Raw genomic sequence first — 21,603 nt, forward strand, 5'->3', positions numbered from 1 at the left:
GGATCCCCACTGTCTTGGGAGAACTTTAACCTCACTTTTGAGCTTGGTGGGGGTCACAGGGAGGAAAGCCCCCCCACCTTGACCCATCCTGTGCTTGGCTTGCAGACTGAGCAAGTCCTTGTTGCTCTCTGAAGACTCTGAGACTGGTGAGGGCATGAAGAAGAGGCACAAAGGGGCCCTCCCAGAGGAGGACGAGGATGTGGAGAGCAGCAGTGGCAAGATGAAAGGGAAGAACCCAAGCTGGGAAGAGCACGATGCAGCTCCCAGCTTCTCAAATGAGGTCAGTGCCCTCGTGGGGAACATGGAGCCATGGGCCAAAAGCCCATATCTTTCCTGCTTTGCTGGTGTTGGCTTGGACTCCTGATCTTTCAGTGTCTGCTTTTAGTTCACGTGGGTTTAGGTGCTCCTCAAGAGAGGATTGTGTGCAGTGGAGGGGCTAATGTTGGCTTACAGAGGTTGAACCTCCTTGGAAGGCAGCAGAGTCCAGTGCCTTGGAGCCAGCCAGAGCATTCAGTGCTGCACTGGCTCTGAGTCCAGAGCAGGGCTTGTTTTACCCCTTTGCCTATTGAGAGAGCACAGGGGAATGGACCTCCTGAAGCAAGGCAGGAATGGAAGCACAGCCTTGCTATTTCAAATGCAGGGTTTTCTGCTCCTGTTGAGGCAATGAGATATTTACTGGAGCTTTAAGCTGGTGATGAAATCCAAAATGCATGCAGGCAAAGTACTGAGTTAGAGCTGCTGTTATCTAGCTGTAGCACATGTAAAATATATTTGCTTTTTTCAAGAAGCGAGAAAATACCGAAAAGGATGTAACAGCTCTGGCTGTAGTGCAGCAGTGCTGATGCTCATGCTGAGAGGTATTTGGGTTCTTTTGGCATCGCAGCCTCTGGAGCTGGTTGATTATGTGGAAATCCGTATTTATTTGGCTGGCTCTTGGGTAAAGAAGATTTTTAATCCTTGTGATTTAGAGAAAAGCTTGTAAAACCAACCCAAACATACCCTAAAAACCAGGTGGTGTAGAGAAAAAAGAGCTCCAAAGTATGTTGTTCTATGAACATATTTCTTTTGGAAGAACATTCAAGTTTTCTAAGTTAATCTTGCAATTTTGTAATGCTCAGTAAGAGTAAAACTACTGTTTGCTGACATCTTCCTCTTCTTCCTCCCTAGAACCGTGATGGGTTATGGCAGCTGGGGGGCTAAAATTATCACCTTGAGACTTTATTAACTCAATTTGGAGTTAATAAAGAGACAGTTTGGAGGGCTAGTAAAATCCCTCAGGTCTGCCATGATGTCTGCTCCATGTTCACCTTGTCTCTTCCTTTCACCTTGGCAGTTAAAGCTCAAAAAGAAGAAGATGCCATCAGATCAGGAGCAGCTGGCCAGCAAGCTTGACAAGGCCCTGTCTCTCACCAAACAAGACAAGCTCAAATCCCCCTTCAAGTTTGCTGAGAGCTCTGGGGGAAAGCTCAAAACCAGTGGAGGTGGCAGCAGGTACCTCACAGCCCATGAGGCTCTGCCAAGCAAGGAGGAGAAGAGCCTGGCCAAGAACCTGGGCCTGTCACTGAAAACAGCCAAGGAAGGTAAAAACAAAGTGACTGCCAAAATGAAGAAGATGGAGGTGGGGTTGAAAGTCAAAAATCAGCTCAAGGTTTCCCATTCACCAGCAATATCTGAAGTTAGCAGCTACTCCTATAGTAAGTAACCTCTTTTTTATCTCTTCTGTCTGTAGGAGGGCTTGTGGTGGGAGTTTCTGGCCTATTGAAAGGGGTCTTGCAGATGGGTCTGGTTTTGCTCATCAATGAAAAGTGACCTCCTCCTCCTCCCAGCAACTGCTGCTGCATCTTTGGGTTGTGTGCCCATCTTGCTGTCCAAGGGGAAGCCATGATCAGCCTGTCTCTTCCTGACCTGTGTTGTATTCATCATCAGTGGGGAAAACACTTTAAAAAGTTGACCCATGTTCTTGCTTTTGGTGGGAATAGACACTGTCCTACCTGTCAGATGAGCAGGTGGAGCCTCTTGTCTAGGAGGTAGTTGACTGTTGAAGTCCTTGTTGAGTGCAGTGCGCTTGGCTTTAGGATGGTGCCATGGAATCTGTTGGGAAGGAAAAGCCTGCCAGTGACACTGATGTTTCTGAGCATCCTCCTGCCCTTCAGTGTCATGGCTTGCTTCCTGGCTGGCTGTGCTGAGCCTTCCCATGGCTCTCATCAGTGCTTGTCCCCACCCCATCCGTGTGGTGATTGTTAGTTCTGAACCAGGATTGTGCCCAAGGTGAAGGCTCCACCAACTGACCCCTGTTACAGCAGGAAAAATCTGAATTGCTGACAATATTGGGAAAACAGTAGAACCAAACATAGGAGAGTCTTTAACAGTTCAGGCAGACATTGGGGCAGAGTTTATGGTCTGAGACTGTTGTGTAATAGTCTCAGCTCACTTGCACACACATCTTTCCCCTTGCTTGCAGCTATTTAAAGCCATGTTAAAACCTTTATGGGGTGTTTGTGTGCATAACAAATACATCTCTTGGTGCAACACTAGTTTAGAAATTTCACTAATGGGGAAGATGAGCTAGGGACTCTCCAATGGAACAAATGTTTGGCATGAAATTAGCCATTTATATGGCAAAATAGGAGTCATTGTGTCCACTGGACTTGAACACAGCCTTTGGCTTGTTGTGCTGTACACACTACCCAGCAGTTCTGTTCTTGAGTGTGCTTTACTCCCAAGGACAGACACGTGTCTCCTGAACTGTGAGCTCTGGAGATAATGGGAAGAGAAAGGACGGGCTGTTGGTTGAGCTAAAGCCTTGGCTCATGGCAGAGGGAGCTTTTACAGTGCCTTCCCACTTGGCACTGTGGCTTCATGAACAGAAACTCCCTCCCAGACCTAAGAGAACTTCTATCTGACCACTGTCCAGTGAGTCTCCTGGTGTAGTGTTTCCCTTTGTCACTCAGGTCTCAGCTCAGGATTGTTGTGACTGAGGAAACAGCTCAGCTTTGGTTTTTCAGCTGTGTGCAGGTTCAAGGGAAGGGCCTCAGCCTATCATTTGGTCACTCAGGCATGGTGAATTTGGGGAGGCAGGTTGAGCATATGGCAGCACCTCATATGATTGCTGGGCTGCTCATGTGGAGAAGGAGAAGCAGGACTGGCGCCAAGTCCTTCTGCTTCCTGACGTCAGGATTGTCTACCTGGAGTCCTGAAAACTTTGGGCATAGATCCAAAGGGCAAGCTGAGCATCTTATTCCCACAGATTTTAAGAAAAGTCAGGTGTCCAAAATAATTTGTGTATTTGGGCTTCAAGCTTCCTAAACTTGCCATTCTTCATGTCTTCCTCTCCACAACCCAGTGCAGTGGAGCTGGGGAGTGATGGCACAATGTCTGTAATGTTGTGGAGCTGAGGGGATGTCCACAAACAAGGAGGTGACAATTTACACCCTCTTCTGTTGCATCCAAGGGTGCCATGTTCTTTTTGTCCCTCTCATCAGCTGCCAGAGGGGATGTCTGGATAACTTCTCACCACCCACAAGGCTTAGCAGCTTTGCAAAGCCATCCTTCACAGACCAAGGAATGTCTTGGTCCCTGCTCCTTTGCGGCGTACGCCGTGGAGCATCTGGGGCAGCGTGTTTGGAGTCAGACATTTGGAGTTAGGCATCCTGCCTCCTTGGCAGCTGGGCTTGCTCCAACCACACGTGTTGAAAGCCCTCTGTGAGAGCTAGTTCATGTAGAAAAGGAGATTCAGGTCAAGAGTGTTGAATATCACCATAGCCAAGACAAATTCAGGTTGATGGCCCAGTTGTTGACGGTGCTGTTGCCTTCAGTGGACATTCTCATAGTGGAAATGTTTGCTTCATTTTTCTGCTGCCAAGCTAAAAACGCTCCTTGGATCTTAAGGGAGGACAAGGAGGTGGAGAATGTCCGTTTGTCATGGAAAGAGGGAATTTCTCTGTTTGTTGAGCTCAAGGCTTATGATGGAGCACCTGGGCAGGGGTGGACAGTGGTAGCACCAAAACCCCTCAAAATCCCCAAACCCCATTTGGTGATGTAACGCTCTTCCCACCCGCTTTGACCACAGATACGGACTCAGAGGAGGAGGAGGAGGGATCCCTGAGGGACGAGTGGCCGGCGCAGCCCCCGTCCGCCGCCAAGCCGCGGCCGCCTGGCCTGTACAGCTCGACGGCCAGGAAGGGCGGCCGGGCGGCCGGCGGCCCCAGGGCGGCCCTGCGCAGCGCGGTGGCCCCAGGGCGGCCGCTGAGGCCGAAGGCGGCGGCGGGGCGGAAGCAGCCCTTCTGCCTGCTGCTGAGGGAGGCCGAGGCGGGATCTTCCTTCAGCGACTCCTCGGAGGACTCGTTCGATCAAGGTTATTAATTTCTAGCAAACGCACCCCCAAGCGCAGCCCGTGTGGGAGCGGGGCGGGGCCGAGGGGCCTGGCGGGCCGGGGTCAGCCATTTTGATGGTCGGAGCCAGGGCGGCCATCTTTGTCCTTGGCAGCGTAGCCTGCTTTATCACCCCAGTGGTTATTTTTTATCCTTTTTGTATCTGTATCATTGTGATATTTTTACTGGCTGGCTCTTTTAGAGCTTTTATATCGACTGGGTTTTAGTGTCCGCCTCTCCCTGCTTTCCTGTTCCCTTCCTCCCTCCTTCAGTTTTAACCTCACTTCCTTCCTTGCTGCCACCACCACCATTATATTATTATTATTATTATTACTATTATTATAATTTTAATTATTATTATTTTATTTTGGCATGAGCCTTGTCGAAGTTTGAAAGGAGCTTTTTTAATTACTTTCCTCCTTTTTTCCCTCCTTTATTATTTTCCCCTCCTTTTCCTTTTTCCCTCTCCTGTTTCTTACCCCTTCTTTTTTTTCTCCTCCTTTTTCCCTTTTTCTTTTATTCCCCCCTCTTTTTTTTTCTCTCCCCTTTTTTATTTCTTTTTTTTTTTTTATTACCGGGGTACTGTTGTGTGGCCGTGTGACTTGATGTTTGTACTGCGATTTGGTTTACCAAGCTTTATTAAACATACCGAGTTCATTTTTAACTAAACCTGTGTACCTTGTCTCTCTTGCTGTGTCTCTTATCAGGCGATTAGGTTGCTGCTTCACTCCATCCTGCTCTGCATCCCCCTCCTGCTCCCACTCCCCATCAGTAGAACTGGAATTAACCTAGTCTGGGGTACTCTCTATTATTCAAATATCCCTGCTGCCTTTGTCCAGATAAAGCCTAGGCTTCCCCCTTTCCCCCCCAACCCCTTTGAGTTAATTTTTTTTTTGTTCACCCATTTTTAGTTTTGTCTTTCTCAGTTTGTGTGCTGATAGACCCTCTCCAGGCAGGCACATAAAACATGGAGGCACTGACTCCTTGTTGCTGCTGCAGGAGGGTGCAGGGTGTATTTAACAGCCAGAAATTTTTCTTTTTAATTTTTTAAAACATAAATGTCAAGTTTTTGTGTCTCTTTTTGGGTGGTAAGTTTTTTTTCAGATGCCCAGACATAACCCACAGTGCTCAAGGATGTGGCAATTACTGCATTAAATTTGACTCTCCAGTTTCCCTCCCTCACCCTCAACCCAATTTTTTTCTTGCAGCTTTTTTTTGTCAGCCTGTCATTAGTACTTCAGTGGGAAAAGAGATTACTTGAGACTTTTCCTCCAGAGACACAAGGGGTTTCTGTTTTAGAGCGCACTCATTAAATAATAATCATGGGGAAAGGTCATTTTAATGAGCCCTCAGCTCCCGAAAGAAACTAGCTTGGCTGGGCTGAATGCAAAGCAAGAGCATCCCCAGTTGTTATCTAAGTTACATGGCAGAGCTGGATGTAGCCCAGCAAAAACCTTTTTGTGTTTTACACTGCTCAGGGCTGTTAATTGAAAAACAGGGCTAGATAGTTTGGCTTTTGTTTTGTTGGTTTTTTTTTTATTTTCTGAGTTTTTTGATGTTAATTTCCTCTGTGCACCTGTTTGTTTTTTTTCTTCCCTCCAAACCCAACCTCCAAAGAAAGATAATTAAAGCTAAAAATGAAAAATAAATAAAAAAAAAATTATCAAACATGGCAGAAAGATACAGAATGTTCATTTGTTTTGATGTGGCTCTGGGCTGGACCCACCAATGCATTTCAAAGAAAACCCAAAAGAGAAATACATATGTCAAAAAAAAAGAAAGAAAATAAAAGATAAATTGTTCTTTAGAGAACCCAAAAAGTTGTGGGGATAGTGAATTTTATGTAAGGCTGAGATTGCCACATTTCCATGAAGAGTCTGCGTTAACTTCCATTCGTCCCTTCCTTGTTCCTTCCCGCATCTTTTCTTTGTTTGTTTTGTTGCTGTTGGAAATTTTGAGGATATCAATCCCTTTTAGGTGCCAAGTTCTTGAGGGGGGTTTGGGTTTGCTTTTTGGTTTTGCTCCAGGTAAGCAGAGAGGTAACTTGTCCCTTTGACTATTTTTCAAGTAACCTGTCTGCTTTATTACAAGAAATGAACTAAAAATCCCAGTTTTATGGGATAAAATCTGGGGAGGGGAGGGGGTATGGGAGGAGGTTGGGGAATCTGGAACAAATGGGGAAATGCATTGTAAATCCCATTGGGGTGTCATTTAATGGTGGGGAAACCAAAGATGCAAAACCCCCTGGGGTGGGAGGTGGGTATGGAGAGGGAGGTGGGAAGGGATTATTGATTACAATTTGGGGTTTTTTTCCTGCAAATGAATTTTTTCTTTTTCTTTTTTTTGGTTGGTTTTTTTTTTTTGGTCAGAATCATTTCTTGAAGGGATATTTGGGTAATAGGGTTTCTGATGGCTTTCCCTGAATACTAAACCGATTAATAACCTCAGCTTTTCTAGAAGTGCTCGCTTTCTCCTTGCAGCTGCTTGACCAACCCTTTCACCCCTGCCCCTATCCATGATGCTTTGAATGTCTGTGTCGGTCTCTTGCATTTGCTCTCACGCTGCACTAAAGAAGCAAAGTGGTTGGCTGGTTGTAGGGCAGACACTTCTCAGCGAGGGTCACTAGCCATGAACCTGAACCTTGACCATTGTTATGTAGGTAGGCAAAATAACTTTTCTTTATGTCATCTGTCAGCCTCAGACGTTTCGATGTTGCCTCCATGAATAATGACACGTAGCTCTTTGCATTCTCTTGGTTATTTTAATTTTGAAAATGATTGCTGTCCGCTTTCAACTTTCCTCTGTCCGTGAAGAGTCTCACATGGAAGGTTTGCACGTGTGTGTCTGAGGACTCCAGAAATGCTTTGCTGCTTGCAGAACTGCTTTTGGAGAACCCTTAGCCCAGCCAGAGCAAGGATTTGTAGATGAGTCTGAGATGCAAACCTTAAAGGTTTCTGGACCGTGGTGCAGAAATGTCCCCTTGTCAGGGATATTGTCTGGCCCTGGCCCTGCAGTTTCTGTGTCAGAGATGGGATTAGATGCAGGAAGACCTGTTTTCTGTCATCTGGTTAGACACAGATGAGAGGGGGATACTCTACTTTCTTACAGACCAAACATCATGTTGCCATTCTGATAAGAGGCAAAGTTTGTGGTTTTTAATCCAGTGACCTTGAGGAGGAAACTGCTAATGTGGGCTAAAGCCCATCAGGATAGGTAATTCCTTGAGCTTTCTGAAACCAAAGACCCATAAGTCCTCCTCCTCCATACTCTGTTTTCCTTAAAAATTTAATACCTTATTCTCTGTTCTCTTTTTCCTGACTTGGAGGATGATTTTACCCCAATTAAAAAAAAACAAACAAACCAACAAACAGTGATGGGCAACCAGTTCCTTACACATTCCTTTGTGATAGTTGTAATATTTAAAAAAATTTCATAAGCACTTCTGGAGTCAACAGCACAGCACATGTGGAGGGGAAGAATCTTCCAATGATGAGAATTGGCTTATCTGGAAAAAAAAAGGTACAGTCTTAAATTGGACACTCAAAAATAAGTAACCTCCAGAATTTGGACAGATTGCAGAAATCAGATGTTAATGACCCAGTAGCTGTCTAAAGTCTGCCTGTACTTAGCCTGCTTTGTATGCTGTAGACCTGCTTGGTGTTATGAGAAAATCATGCTGTTTATTTTTACAATGTGAAATGACTGTTTTAAGTGTGTGTTTTTGCTCCCTCCCTTCCCCAGCCTTTCCTCTTCACACCCCCCTCAACCCGTCTTGTTACATACATCAGTCTCTAAAAACCAAATTGCTTAACCAATTTCTGTTCATCATTAACAAATCTTCATTTACTGCTCTCCTACAGTAAAATATCATGGCAGCTTAGCTGTCAAAAGCAATGAGAAAACTTAGTATTCTTAACTGGGTTCGGGTTTTAATTCAGTGCAGGTAAAAATGGAAATAATCTTTGGCTCCAGTTTATGTGGCATCAGTAGTATTTAAATATGAATGTATTGTTTGTTTTGGCTGTGGAGTTGTGTATGTACACGTGTGGTTGTGTGTGTGGGTATATACACACATATACATGCTCTTAAAAATGTCAATTAGAAAAGATATTTTTAACTTAGAGCATTTTTTTCCTTTACCCTCTCTCAGTGTTAACAAAATTACCATTGAAGGAAAAAATTATTTTTAAAAAAATGTCTTTTTCCCCCTTGCTAGCTAAAAATCACCTTTTCAGGACCAAAAAAAATTGAGGCTTCAATTGTGTGAAGGCATCTGTGCATAGTTAATTTTAAACCCACACATAGTTTGGGTACAGTAGGGATAAAGCTTCTGCTTCCCATTAAATACAGGCACCAGTGTCTCCAAGGAGCCACACAGATGGACAGAGAGCACCATGCCACCATGGCCAGAAGTTTGGGGACTTACTTTAGAAGCATGTGGGCTTGGAGCAGAGCCCCAAATGTCTTCTTTTTGCTTCATTTGTTACTTTTTGTCCCTTGGAAAATCAGAAAGAAGAGAAGCAGGGATTGTGTTGTGCATGTGGAGTGGGGTTAGCAAGATCTATCCTCGCCATGAGAGGTGGAGGAGGATAGATCTGTGCTGTGAATGTGTTAAAATGGGGTTATTTTCAGGCTGGAAATTGTATCTCCTGCAGATAAAAATGTAAGTGTTGTGGTAAAAATGCTGACAAGGGACTGTCTTCAGTTGTCTTTCTGTAGTGTAATGCTGTGTATGAGAAGGAGGTAGCAATAACCACCAGGCACCTCATTGTGTTCTGTATTTTCTGTAGCCTGAGGAGCAGGCACTGCCATCCTGGGTTTTAAATCTGTTTTACCTGAGTGCCTCTGAAATACTGGAGCTGCTGGGCACCCTTTTGCCCTTGCACATGCAGCGTGTAAGTGCTGAAGGAATGGTGCTGCTGGGCAGTCCATGTGACTGAACCAGTGGGGCTGGACTGGTCATGGGTTTTCCTGCAAACTTTCCCCTTTTTTCCCTCCACATTTTCCTCCCCAGCTGCTCACTGAGTCACTTCTCTCTGCTCAGCCAGCTCTCAGTCTGGCAGGAGGGGCTGTACAGGTTGATTTTTAATTTTTTTTTCCCCTGTTTTTACTGAAAATTGCTGAATTTCAGAGCTAGATGGGATGGATGGAGAAGGTCTTGCTACCCCACCGGGTGTCACTGAACTCGGGCACGGTTTTGCTGCTTTTCAGGCAGGTGGTTTTCACGTCTCAGAATAAAGTTCATCTGGATTTGTTTTCTCTTTGGCAAAATGTGATGTAAAAACAGCAGTTGTGACCCGTTTTCTGGAAGGGGAAGGAATCTGATCCCAATTTGCTGTGGATTTTTTTTTTGCATGTGGTTTTTATGCAAGGAGTGAACAGGGTTGTGGATTTCTTGCTATTAACTGCAGGACTGTAGGGTTAGTAGCATTTTTATATCACGAGGAATGAGTCTGAGCAACTGAAATGGGGAAGGAATTTTTATGCAGTTAAAAATTAGTATTCTCTGCCTATCAGATGTATGCTACAGAGATAGGCCATCCATGTTAAAAAAAGGCCAAAAAAGCTGCCAGTTACCTCAGTTGATAAAATACAAGAATGAGAACATTGTTTTCTGATATTCCTGTTCTTTCTAATATCATGGAAAAATAACACTTGTGTTATTGTATTTTTTTTTTTTTCCTGAGCAACCAAGTGTTGAGGACTTTTTTATCTATCCCAGAGGGCATATGTGAAAAGAAAAGGATTTTCATGTTCATTCCAGCTCATTTTGAAGGGATCTCGTTTCTCATTTGGCTGGATTTCAGACACAAGGGTAGTGGCTGGTAGGAGCTGGGGAGTGGGCTCAGAACAGGGCTCCTGCTAGTGGTGGAAATTTTCCAGCAGCCTCAATGATCCTACTTAAGCCCTCAATTTCAAAAGAAATGAAATATCTTTATATATTTTCCAGACCCACTTTTTGCAGTTAAATATATATATATATTTATAGATCTGTGTGCTCATATATGTGTGTGTATAAGTGTGTGTGTGTGTGTGGTATATGTGCATTTGTGAAGTGGCCTGCTCACCAGTACTCACTGGATGAGATGCTGTTAAAATTAATTGCCTCTGAGCTGCTGACAGACTCTTGGGAAGCGCTGTAGGGAGGGAGAGGTGCCACTCTCGGAGCATCTATCCCCAAAATACCTGCTGTGTACACACCCTAGAGGAAACCCTCAGCCCACTGCTCTGCAGGTGTCAGCTGAGGCAGGCACTGAGGCTGATTTTCTTTGCCAGAATTAGATTTTGGCTGTGGGCAGCTCTTCCTGCCTGAGCTGAGCCGGGCTTCCCTATCCTGAGCTGTAGAGAGGGAAATGAAAGGCACGGAGAGAGTTCTGAGGCAGAGGGTTCAAACACTGCTCCTTGTCTCCAGCACTACCTACACTTTCCTCCCTTATGCATTCCAAATCCATTGCTTTCAAATTATTATTTCTCCCCCCCTCTTTGCATTTTTGCTTCCTGCCCCTTCTCCTCCCTGTGTTCCCCTTGCCTCCCGCCATGGCACAGGCTGCTCTCTGGTATTCCCCTTCCCTGCTGATCTCTGGTTCTGATTACACTAATGGATTTCATTATGGAGGAGGCACTGGTGGGCGGGAGGGGAATCCCACAGCTCCCAGGTCGGGATTTTCAAAGGAATTAAGCTTTTAATTCCTCCTGAAAGCTGTAGGGAAGGGGTGCCTGGCATCCTTTTCAAATCTGCCAACACCCTGCTCTTCCCTCCCTTGCCCCGAGTGGGTCGTCTTGCCTTACCCTGTATTGCTGTGTCCTTCCAGGGTGGTGGCAGGCAGGGTGACAGTAGCTCTATGGCTGCAAGGACACGTGTGTGCCCATGGCCAGCATCTTGTGGCTCAGTCCTGGGTGGCTCAGTGCCACTTTGGTGGCCACAGAGCAGCAGGAGAGTTGCGGTTCAGGTTGGGGATGCGGCTGGTGCACAGCTCCGTGAGGTTCGTAACGTGCTCCCTGTGTTCTGCGTGCCAGATTCCAGCTCCGAGGAGGAGGATGATGATGAGGAGGAGGAAGAGGAGGAAGCAGAGGACTATGGCACGGATGGCACAGACAGGCTGTCGTCACCTGCCCTGGATGAGAGTGGCCTGGGCCTTCTGGCCAGGTTTGCTGCCAGCGCCATGCCCAGCCCCATCGTTCCCCCTCCGCTTTCCATCATCCAGCTGGAGGCCAAGCAGAAGGCCAAGAAGAAGGAGGAGAGGCAGAGCCTGATGGGTGAGTTCCTTGGTGTGGGGGGCAAAGTGAAAGGTTTGGAGGGTCCCAGCTGTGCTGCAAGAGAGCAGGTTGTGTACCCAGACACTGACCCAGACACTGTACCCAGACACCTGCCCTTTCTTTGCTTTGGCAGCTTGGTTCTCATGCTGAAGGTGGAGAAAGTGGCTGATAGGGAGACAAAAGCCAGTCGTGGACATGGCAGGTTAGCAGCTGCAGGCATGGCTTCCCTAGGGACAGCTGTGCCTTTGTCAAAGTTTCCTCTTTTCCTACTTGGCAAATTCTCAACAAGACATGCTGCAAAGGCAAGCAGGGGGATGCTGCATCCCCTTGGACAGAGTGCAGAAGGCAGTGAAGTGCTATTACATTTTAGAGAAGGAAGCATGTGCTAAATGCAGCTGATCTTGGATACCCAAGGGAAACACAGACACCCAAGCAGAAGAAAAGCTCTTTCCATCAGCCCATCCCATCAGCTTCCTTATAGAAACCAGCCAGAGAGACTTGAAAAAAACATTCCTTCCTCTGCTCATATGTTTTCAGTGCCAGAATCTGGGTTTCTGCCCTGCCTCTGTCTCGGTTTCAATGTGTTAGGAGTTTCATTTCTTCCCCTCCCCATGCCCTGCTGCACAAGTGCCCATTGGTGACATTGTTCCTGGTCAGACAGATCTATATGGGTTCCATTTATAAATTCTCTATTAATATTTATTAAGTGATAATGGAATTTATAGCATGCTTCAGAATGGAAAATGATGTCCTCCTCAGGAGCCTGGCTTGTTTTAGCACTGTTTCCATGCTATATTAGGCTTTTGCCAACTTGTTCCAACAGCCTCTGCTAAGAATTTATTGTCTTGTAATCTGCCCTCCTTGAAACTGGAAGTATCTAGAAATTACCTCATGCAGTACTCAGAGAGGAGAAGGAGTGTTTTAATTTCCAATGGGTTTTTCATTTTGAGCTTTGCCAGCTTTGTTTTTGACATGCTGGCTCTTTTTCTCTCCATGCTGGGGCTGTCTCAGGGGAAGAGGATTGGGTAGAAGATGAGAGCAGTTTCCTGCAGAATCTACCCAGGAAAGTGAGTGTATTTGAGAGAAGGACCAAGAGAAGATGCTTTCCTTGCTTGTGCCATGTACATTTTCATTTTCCCACGTGAATGTTGTTTGCCTACCTCCTGCCCATGTTGCTGGGTGTGTAGGTGCTGCCTCAGTTTCTCTTCTGCCCCTGAAAACCTGATCTTGCTTTCCTTTATCAGGTTCAGGGGCACACAGTGAAGGTGGGGAACATCTTGGCATTACTGCAGTATTTCAGGCCTCTGGGTACTGCTGTGCTCATGGTGCTGAGCAGAGGCCAATGTGAGGGGAATTCCATTTGCCACAGACAAAAGATCATTTACTTCTCTTGACTTTAAGGTGACTCCTTGAGCCAATAAAAGGATCTGTGGTGTCTGTTGGCCAATGGGAAAAAATAAGCTTGGAATTTGGGTTTATTCCATTTGTTAAAAGACATTGTTCTCCTGAAACAAGGTGAAACTGGAGAGGGCTCCCACCAGGAGAGAAGGAGGGATCAGCTTGTGGGGCTTATGCTTGGTTTCAGCTGAGCAGCTCCTTTTTGAGGAGGGGCATGTAAAGTATATTTTCTCTTCAGAGCTTCCCTGCAGGGTTTTGCCTGTGGGAGAAGGGAGAAAATGGAGGCAGGGAACACACTGAACCACACTGCCTGAATTGTTGGCCTCTGGTTTGGAGCAGGGCAGGCTTACTTCCAGGGAATTTCCACAGTGTTTTATGGGTCAGAAATGGAGCTCTGAGGGATGTGAGGATGGGAAAGAGGAACCAAGCAAGAGCTCAATCGACCAGGCACAGCACCTTCCATGGAGCCCAGAGGTTTCCAGCAGGATGTGTCCCCTCTTGGCTCAGCCAGGGCTCTGACTGATGGTTCAATCCTTTGCACCTAGGGACAGAATTTGAGTACACGGACTCGGAGAGCGAGATCAAGATCAGGAAGAAGTCTCCGTCAGGGCTGCTGCGCGGCAAGAAGGGGCCGCTGGAGCCCAGCAGCATCCCGCCCAGCCAGGCCCCCAGCAGCCTGGACTCCGCGTCCGGGAGCGCCGACAAGGCCAAGCTGGGCTCTGAGAAAGGCCGCAAGCTGAAGAAATTTAAATCCCCTAAGGACCTGAGCTTTGAGTTCGGGCTGGAGGCCAGCGATGACGACCTGTGGAACCGGCGCCGCAGCGAGCGCATCTTCCTCCACGACGCCAGCACCTCCTCGGCCATGCTGACATCCACGGCTCCTGCCAGCTCCACCCCCGTCCCCAAACCTGGGCGCTGCGGCAAGGGGGCCCCCATGAGCCCCAAAAAGGAGGGCAGCAAGGGGAAGGACAGGAAGGAGCTAAGCAAGGTGAGGAATGTGCTGGCCAGATTGGTGTTGGGACGCTTGGGAGCTGAGGGTGAAGGGAGGGAAATAAACTCCACGAAGGTAGAGGAGAGTTGAGTCCTGTCTCAGCAGTTGTTTGGCTGCCCCTTGTCACCCCTGTCAACCCATACACACCTGGAGGTTCTGTCAGACTTGGACCTGACTTGCAGGGGGTAAAAGCCATGTTTGAATGGAGCTGGTTGCTTCTGTCACCCTCCATGTCCCAAATCCATTCTCTTTGGGTGGCCAGAGTTGATGATCCTGCATTGAAACAGACCCTGTGAAATCTCTCTCCCACTTTCTGCATGAGGTTGTCCTCTTGCTGACCTGTGGCCCCCAGACTGGCCTCTAAGGCTGTTCCCCTTTTACATGGTGACTTCTGAGGTCTGTCCCTGGCTGGGGGTGACAGTGGTCTCTGGGTTACTGGCTTTTCATCTAAGCTGAATGCTTGGCTCCCTCTGGCTCCAGTTCAGTTCATGGCAGTGTTATGGAAGAACACTCATGGGGAGAGTTAGACAAGTTATTTGTGACATGAGGCCAACTGGGATCTTCTTGGAGCTCTTTGGAGGAAGATTTGATGGGCAGGAGTTGCTCTCCAGTGTAATGAAAAGCTCTTCCCAAAATGTGTGAAGCCAGAAAGCAGAGCTGGGAGATGTAGGATGTGATATGGGCAGTGAACTAACTGCTGGCTGAACATAATCCTACCTGTGCAGAGCTGCCTTGCTCCACCTTTGCCCTCACCTTGGACCCAGATCTTTACCAATCTTCTCTTTACTGATGGAAGTGTTTTGTTTTTATTTTTAGCAGCGGAAGAAGGGTAAAGAAACGCCCTGCTGCTCCTCCTCCTCATCCATGTCTCCTCCTGGCATCCCCAGCTCCCCCTCGGATGTTCGGGTCAGCCTGACAAGTGCCCTGGGCTCCACCAAGAAGAGCAAAGCTAAGGTGAAAGCCAAGGAGGTGAAAAAAGAGGTGAGGGACTGGTTCTAGTGTGGCTGGACTGGAGGGTGGCTGGCAGAGCACCTGGACTGTTGCAGTGTGAGGGAGGGAAAGCAGAGGTGCAGGTTTTGCTGGGTGTGTTACAGGCAAAGGGCTGGTTTGAAAAGCCTAAAATCCAAGGACTCTCTGATAGTACCTGCTGCTACCATCTGGTGTTCATTTGCCTTCATCCCCCAAATTAGTGAGCAGGCAGGATTTTCTCCAAGGCTGCCATGGGGTGGAGGGAGAGCTTGCAAGGACCAAGGAGATGGTGATGGAGTAGCCTTGCTCAGCACAGGGTCACAGCTGGTTCCTGCTCCACTGCTGCAGCCTGTCATCTCTCATAACACACATTGCTGCCTGCTCACATGATTTCTGTGTGATGCTAATGGTCTGTGTGTAACAGCAAGGAAAATATCATGGAGACTGGAGAAGAAATAGGGAATAGTACCTGGTGCCTGTTCAGGGAAGGCAGAGGCTCAGGAGCACTGTGGTGATGCAGAGCAAAACTACAGCTCCACAGCATCTCTCCCAGCCTCTGACAGTGAGGATGTGGGGAATAGCTTTTGGCTAACTGCTGGTGATGCTTGGGGGATGAAGGCAGCAAAAAGTCTGGGTACACCCACTTAACTCTCCATGCTGAGGATGGAGGCAGGTTTGTCCTGATATCCTCAGGTTATTTTTTGCTGGAGGGAGGTGAGATGGATCAGGCTGTTTCCTGTGGTGATCCAGCTGATGTGCTGCTTGCTGTCCTGCAGAACCGAGGGAAAGGAGGAGCTGTCAGCAAGCTCATGGAGAGCATGGCAGCAGAGGAGGATTTTGAACCCAACCAAGACAGCAGCTTCTCAGAGGATGAGAACATCCCACTGAGCATGCTGGTTGAGAGGCCACCCACACCAGGTAAGGGCAGGATTTTATAGGTAGGGAAAAGCTGGGCAGGTTTCCCAGGGCTGCTCAGAGGACAACTGTGCTGCTTTCACACATTCCTCATCCAAAGCCATGAGTCTTTGGGGTGGAGATACCACTTTTTCAGTCAATTCAATAAAAAATAAGCCTGATCAGCATGGCTCACTGGGACATCTTATTGAAACCCAGTCTCTGAGTTGCCCTATTTTCATTACTGGTACGTTATTATTACCAAGAGAGAGGACAGTGATGCTGGGAATATGAAGTTTCCTTCTCCCCTCACTGTCCCTTTCTCATGTGGTTCTCTCTAATCCCCATCACTCTCCCACACCTCACAGCTCCCCGCTCCTGCATCATTGACAAGGATGAGCTGAAGGATGGCCTGCGTGTCCTCATCCCCATGGATGACAAACTGCTCTATGCTGGGCATGTCAAGACAGTGCATTCACCAGACATGTGAGTGGAGGGGCTGCTGTATCCACCTGGGATCTGCCAGAAAATGGGGACATAGCTGCTGTATGGATCAGTTTGGGGGTTGTGTAGAGCTGGCTGCCCAGAGACTGACAATGTCTGGCAGGGAGGGAAGGAGAGTCCACTCTGGTTTATCAGCACTGAAGGAAATCCAATTATCTCTCATGAAGAGCTCTCACATCCTCTCCCATCAGAGGGAGGCGTTACCTGCTGGGGGTGGTGTCTCCCATGTGCTGTGTCTGACCCAGCCTTTGTGTTTCAGATACCGGGTGGTGGTGGAGGGCGAGAGGGGGAACCGTCCCCACATTTACTGCCTGGAGCAGCTCCTGCAGGAAGCGGTATGTGCTGCCAAAGGCTGCCTGTCCTCGGTGCCATGGCCTGCTCGGGGGTGGGGGAGGCTAGCTGGAAGCTCTCTCCTCCTCCAGCTGCAGGGATGTCCTGGTCCTGCCCCCCCAGGTGGGACCAGGACCAGGAGCTCACTGTGGGCAGAACTCCCCTTGGTGTGCTCACTGCCCCACTGGCAGCTGGCACTAGTCCTGTTTTCCAGCAGGGCTGGTCCTTCCTTCCTCCTGTGAGCACACAGGAGGCTGTTCCCCAGCAGGGAAACTTCCCTTGCCATCCATAGAGCTGTTTTGCTCCATGCCAGCTGTGGAGGGATGGTCTGTGCTGGTGCCAGGGTGGTCAGTGATTGCCTTCCTCTTGCCCTGAGCAGATCATCGATGTGAAACCCCCCTCGGTGCGGTTCCTGCCCGAGGGCACGAGGATTGCAGCCTACTGGAGCCAGCAGTACCGCTGCCTCTACCCGGGGACAGTTGTCCGAGGTAAGGCCACCCTGCCTGCTCTGTGCTGTGAACCTGGGATGTCTCCAGCCCTGTGTGTCCTCAGGGATGCCAGGCTTGTCTGGGGAAGCCCTGACCTCTGCTGTGAGTGTCCTGGAAGTCAGAGCCTGGCTTGTTCTCTCCTCCAGGTCATGCCCCTCTCATTAATGATGCAGATTTAGTAACATCCTGCAGGTTCAGGAAGAGGTTCGAACAATTTAGGAACTTAAATATATCAAGGACATTTAATACATTTCAGAAAGTCAGAATTTATTCCAGGGATCAATCATTTCTGAGGCTGTGGAAGTTTCTAAATCACCTGGACACTCACAACTTTGCTCTGACATGAAACACCAGTCTGGTCCCATTAGAAAGTTGGTGAATTGTCTGGAGTGGCTCAGGACAATTCTGCCATGGCTGGTCTTGTTTTTGGGATCTTGGTTATACCACATGTGCAAAAGGGAATAATTACTTATGATGTATAAACTAATAATGCTGATGCAAGAAGAGAGGCTGAGAACACAACTTATTTCTCTTGGAGAAAGTGAAAAGCAGCAGTTTATGATGGCTGAGAGTAGTTAGAAAATGCAAGTTTAAAAAAAGATATTTCAATGAAAGGAGAAAAGTGAATTTCTGCAAGAATAAAGGGAGATAGTGGAGAGAGGTGGGAAGTCAAACTGGAATGGCTGTTATGTTCTGGAGCAGTGCTGTTGATGGGGAATTTCACCCTGAGTGGGCTGGTTCAGTGTTGTCAGGGACTTTCCATTGCAGAGTGAGCCTTCTGTGCCCTCCCTGCACAGCCTAGGAGAGGTGAAGGGGGTGCTTTGCAGCTGCTGCAGCACCCCTGTCTTTCCCCATGTCCCCACTTCCCTTACAAGGGGTTTGTACTCTGATGTTTGTTGCTAATCCCATCTGCTGCTCCCCCATCCCACAGGAACCCTGGATCTGGAGGAAGATGGTGATCTCATCACAGTAGAGTTCGATGACGGGGACACGGGACGCATCCCACTGTCTCACATTCGGCTTCTCCCACCCGACTACAAGATCCAGTGTGAGTCTTGCTGTTCGGTTTTTTGCAAGACACTTCCTGCTCTGACATACATGGAGTTTTGGGCTGCTTTCCTCAGATTTTGGGATAATTTCACAGACTTTCAGTCACAAAGATTGCACCATCAATTACAGAACACAGAGCTGGGGTGGGATATCACCCATAAGGAAAAAGGCCCAATCCCTATTGCAGATTTGGTTGGGATACTTTCACTCTATCACATCTCTGTTTTATGTGTTATTTGACAGCATTTGAACATCTCTTTGACCTGTTCCAGGTGCTGAGCCTTCCCCTGCCCTTCTGGTGCCCAGCACCAAGCGCCGTAGCCGTAAATCCAGCAAAGACACTGGAGAAGGAAAAGAGGGATCTGCCCTGGGGTCAGAGGAGCCTGTGTCAAAGGGCAAAGGGCGAGGCAGAAAGCCAAGTGTCAAGGCCAAAGCTGGTAAGTTGCACACTGCCAGGCCTGGAGCTGAGGGAATCCTTGCACAGTTCCTCACTGTTCTCCCCAAGTTAAGGTTGTTGCTTGGAGCAGGATTTGGGTGAGGATGGACGCGTTGCTTGAATGCAAAGCACCCATGCATCTCACTCTGCTGTGGCTACAGTTTACAGGAGGCTGGCTTGGAAGCTGGCCTGTGCTGTGACAGCCTTCTTCTGTCAGTCAGGGATGTGGAGCATAGAGTCCTTTTTTCATCTCTGCAGCTGTCCATAGAGCCAGAGGTACAGGAGATTTGTAGTTTGGTTCTCCTGAAGTTGAAGCAGCACCCCTGGGCATTGTCTATCACTTCTCACAAGTACTGGCACCAGGCCAGGCTGTTCAGTGAGCAGTGAGGACACCCCCTGTGCTCCTTTGGGGGTACCTGAGCAGGCAGGAACAAGCCATGCTTGGCCAGAGACCAGTCAACACTGGTGTCTGATTGTGTCTGAGCTAATAAAGCCCATCTGGAGGGATAACATCATGTCTTTGTGTTTCTTCCCCTCTGCAGAAGAGGCTGCCTTGCCTGAAGAGAAGGACCAGGTGGAGTCTTCACCTGTTACCTCCTCAGTCCCAGAGAAGCCGGCCTGCTTGAGCAAGCCAAGCATGAAGGGCTCACGAAAATCGCAACCGCTGCCGACTGGAGGCTCTCCTGCTCCCACAGAGGAAAAGCGCTCAAAAGCCAGCAAAATGAAGATCTCCACGAAGCTGCACAGCCCCCCCCAAGCCTCTTACCAGCCTGCTGTGTTTGGCAGCATCCTGGGCACGGAGCCCTACAGTGATCTCCCGGGAACGCTGGCGGCCTTTGGCTCCAGCGAGGCTTCGGTGTCCAAAGCCAAGGCCAAGAAAGGACGGCCCACAGAAGAGACACAAGAGTTTGGCACCATGGTCAAGGCTCAGAGGAAGCATGACAATGAAATCCTGATCAAGCTGGACCATGAGGGTGTGATGTCTCCAAAGACAAAGAAGATGAAGGAGGCGATGAGGATGCTGGAGGACTCGAACCTGGCCAGTCGCAGAGATGGGAAGAGTCTCTTGGGGCTGGGCTATTCTGCTGCAGTGAGTGTGGAGGGCAAGCAGAAATCTTCCCGAGCCAAGGTGGCTGAGGGAGACCCTTCCCCTGCCAGCTTTGGGGGAAAGTTTGATGCCTCAGCAGAGGGCCTTGCTGCCTCAAAGGACCAGGAAGAAAAGGCAGCAGCTCCAGCAGGTGTGGAGGAGTCTGAGAGCAACAGCAGTGACAGCAGCTCGGAGTCAGAGGGAGAAGAAGAGGCTGAGAAGAACCAAGGGGAAGCCCAGGACAGCAGCTCAGCCAGCTCAAGAGCATCCACCCCTCTCTCTTCCTCCAACTCCTCCTCTTCTTCCTCTTCTAGCAGCAGCTCCTCTTCATCTTCATCTTCCTCCTCTTCCTCCACCTCATCAACCTCTTCTTCATCAAGCTCCAGCTCTTCTTCCTCCTCCACTACGGATGAAGATTCCTCCTGTAGCTCTGACGACGAAGTAGCTGAGGCCCAGCCGAGTTCCTCGGTGCAGCAAACCCTCCCACCCAAGCAAACCAAGCAGGCAGGGAAATCCCGGGCGTCCTCCCACCCGCAGAGCCAGAAGCAGCCTCAGCAGCAGCCTCAGCAGCAGCCTCAGCAGCAGCCGGCAGCGCCGCAGGGCGGCAACAAGAGCCGGCCCAAGAAGCGCGAGGGCATCCACCTGCCCACCACCAAGGAGCTGGCCAAGCGCCAGCGCCTGCCCTCCGTGGAGAACAGGCCCAAGATCGCTGCTTTCCTCCCGGCACGGCAGCTGTGGAAGTGGTTTGGGAAACCCACGCAGGTAAATGCTCCGTAGTGCTCGGCACTCAGCACTGGTTTTGCCTTCTGGTGCTTCTTCCCTTTTCCTGGGGTGGTGGAACTGCTGGTGTGGTGTGTCCAGTGTGCAGGGAGATAGCGGTTGGCTTTCACTGTGTTGAGGAAGCCCTTCTGTGTGGTGCATCCCTCTGCCCCAGTTCCTGTGGGAATACTGCCAACAGAAAAGGGATGCATGCAGCACACACAGGGCAAACAGTGGTGTGCAGGGAAAATGTGGGTGATCCCTGGCTGACCACTTGCATGTCCTCTCTTGGCAGAGACGAGGAATGAAAGGGAAGGCCAGGAAGCTGTTCTACAAGGCCATCGTGCGGGGCAAGGAGATCATCCGCATCGGAGACTGCGCCGTTTTCCTCTCCGCCGGCCGCCCCAACCTGCCCTACATTGGCCGGATCCAGAGCATGTGGGAATCCTGGGGCAACAATATGGTGGTCCGAGTCAAATGGTTTTATCATCCAGAAGAAACCAACCCTGGGAAGAAACTCAATGAAGGCAAGGTAGGCTGGTCTCCTTTGCTGAGAGGGCTGCAAGGCTCCTTGCTGCCTTTTGTTTCCAACGAGGAGGAAAACACCCAAAGCCCAGTTTTTTACTGGTACCCCCCATTCTTCCATCTTGTGGGGGCTGCCTGTGGTGTGGGCAAGCCCAGCATTGGCCCCTTGAAGAAGGGAGGGGTGGGTTTCTTTGTATTAGGAAATAAAGACTTTTGTGTGGGTCCAAAAGAAGTGTAAAGAGCCAGATCAAGTCCTTAAAGTGTAAAGAGGATGGGCTTGGTGCTCAGAAACAGTGAATTTTGCACATGTGCAGCTGGTTTACAGCAGGATTTATTCCTTGTGGCAATGGGCAGGGGTTGAAGGTCCAAAAGCACATGTGGTGGGCAGGAGATGGTGGCATGGAAAGACAGCAAATTCACCAGGTTTTCATTTCTGTTTCTTCTTTTCTTCTTGTGCACAGCGCTGGGATCAGAAATCAGGCAGGAGTCTGGCCACAGCTTTGCAGGCATCCAACCAGAGGAAGGACTTTATGGAGGTTGGTGAG

The 21,603-nt window shown here is 48.8% G+C and overlaps 1 protein-coding gene across 4 annotated transcripts in view; it reads left to right on the forward strand.

The window, feature by feature from the left end:
* Positions 1-21,603, forward strand: part of TNRC18 (trinucleotide repeat containing 18) — a 54,949-nt gene that overhangs the window by 30,760 nt on the left and 2,586 nt on the right. For all 4 annotated transcript variants that reach the window (XM_054643981.2, XM_077186966.1, XM_077186964.1 and 1 more), the window contains 15 exons: positions 106-280; positions 1,334-1,694; positions 4,070-4,354; positions 11,388-11,627; positions 13,571-14,013; positions 14,833-14,997; positions 15,762-15,903; positions 16,248-16,365; positions 16,643-16,718; positions 17,093-17,201; positions 18,133-18,249; positions 18,524-18,688; positions 19,230-20,536; positions 20,829-21,065; positions 21,520-21,594. In XM_054643981.2, the coding sequence (XP_054499956.2) occupies positions 106-280; positions 1,334-1,694; positions 4,070-4,354; positions 11,388-11,627; positions 13,571-14,013; positions 14,833-14,997; positions 15,762-15,903; positions 16,248-16,365; positions 16,643-16,718; positions 17,093-17,201; positions 18,133-18,249; positions 18,524-18,688; positions 19,230-20,536; positions 20,829-21,065; positions 21,520-21,594 (4,015 nt within the window). The remainder of the gene's footprint in view (positions 1-105; positions 281-1,333; positions 1,695-4,069; positions 4,355-11,387; positions 11,628-13,570; positions 14,014-14,832; positions 14,998-15,761; positions 15,904-16,247; positions 16,366-16,642; positions 16,719-17,092; positions 17,202-18,132; positions 18,250-18,523; positions 18,689-19,229; positions 20,537-20,828; positions 21,066-21,519; positions 21,595-21,603) is intronic.

This window comes from Agelaius phoeniceus, chromosome 16, assembly GCF_051311805.1.
Source record: "Agelaius phoeniceus isolate bAgePho1 chromosome 16, bAgePho1.hap1, whole genome shotgun sequence".
In the NCBI taxonomy this organism is placed as follows: domain Eukaryota; kingdom Metazoa; phylum Chordata; class Aves; order Passeriformes; family Icteridae; genus Agelaius; species Agelaius phoeniceus.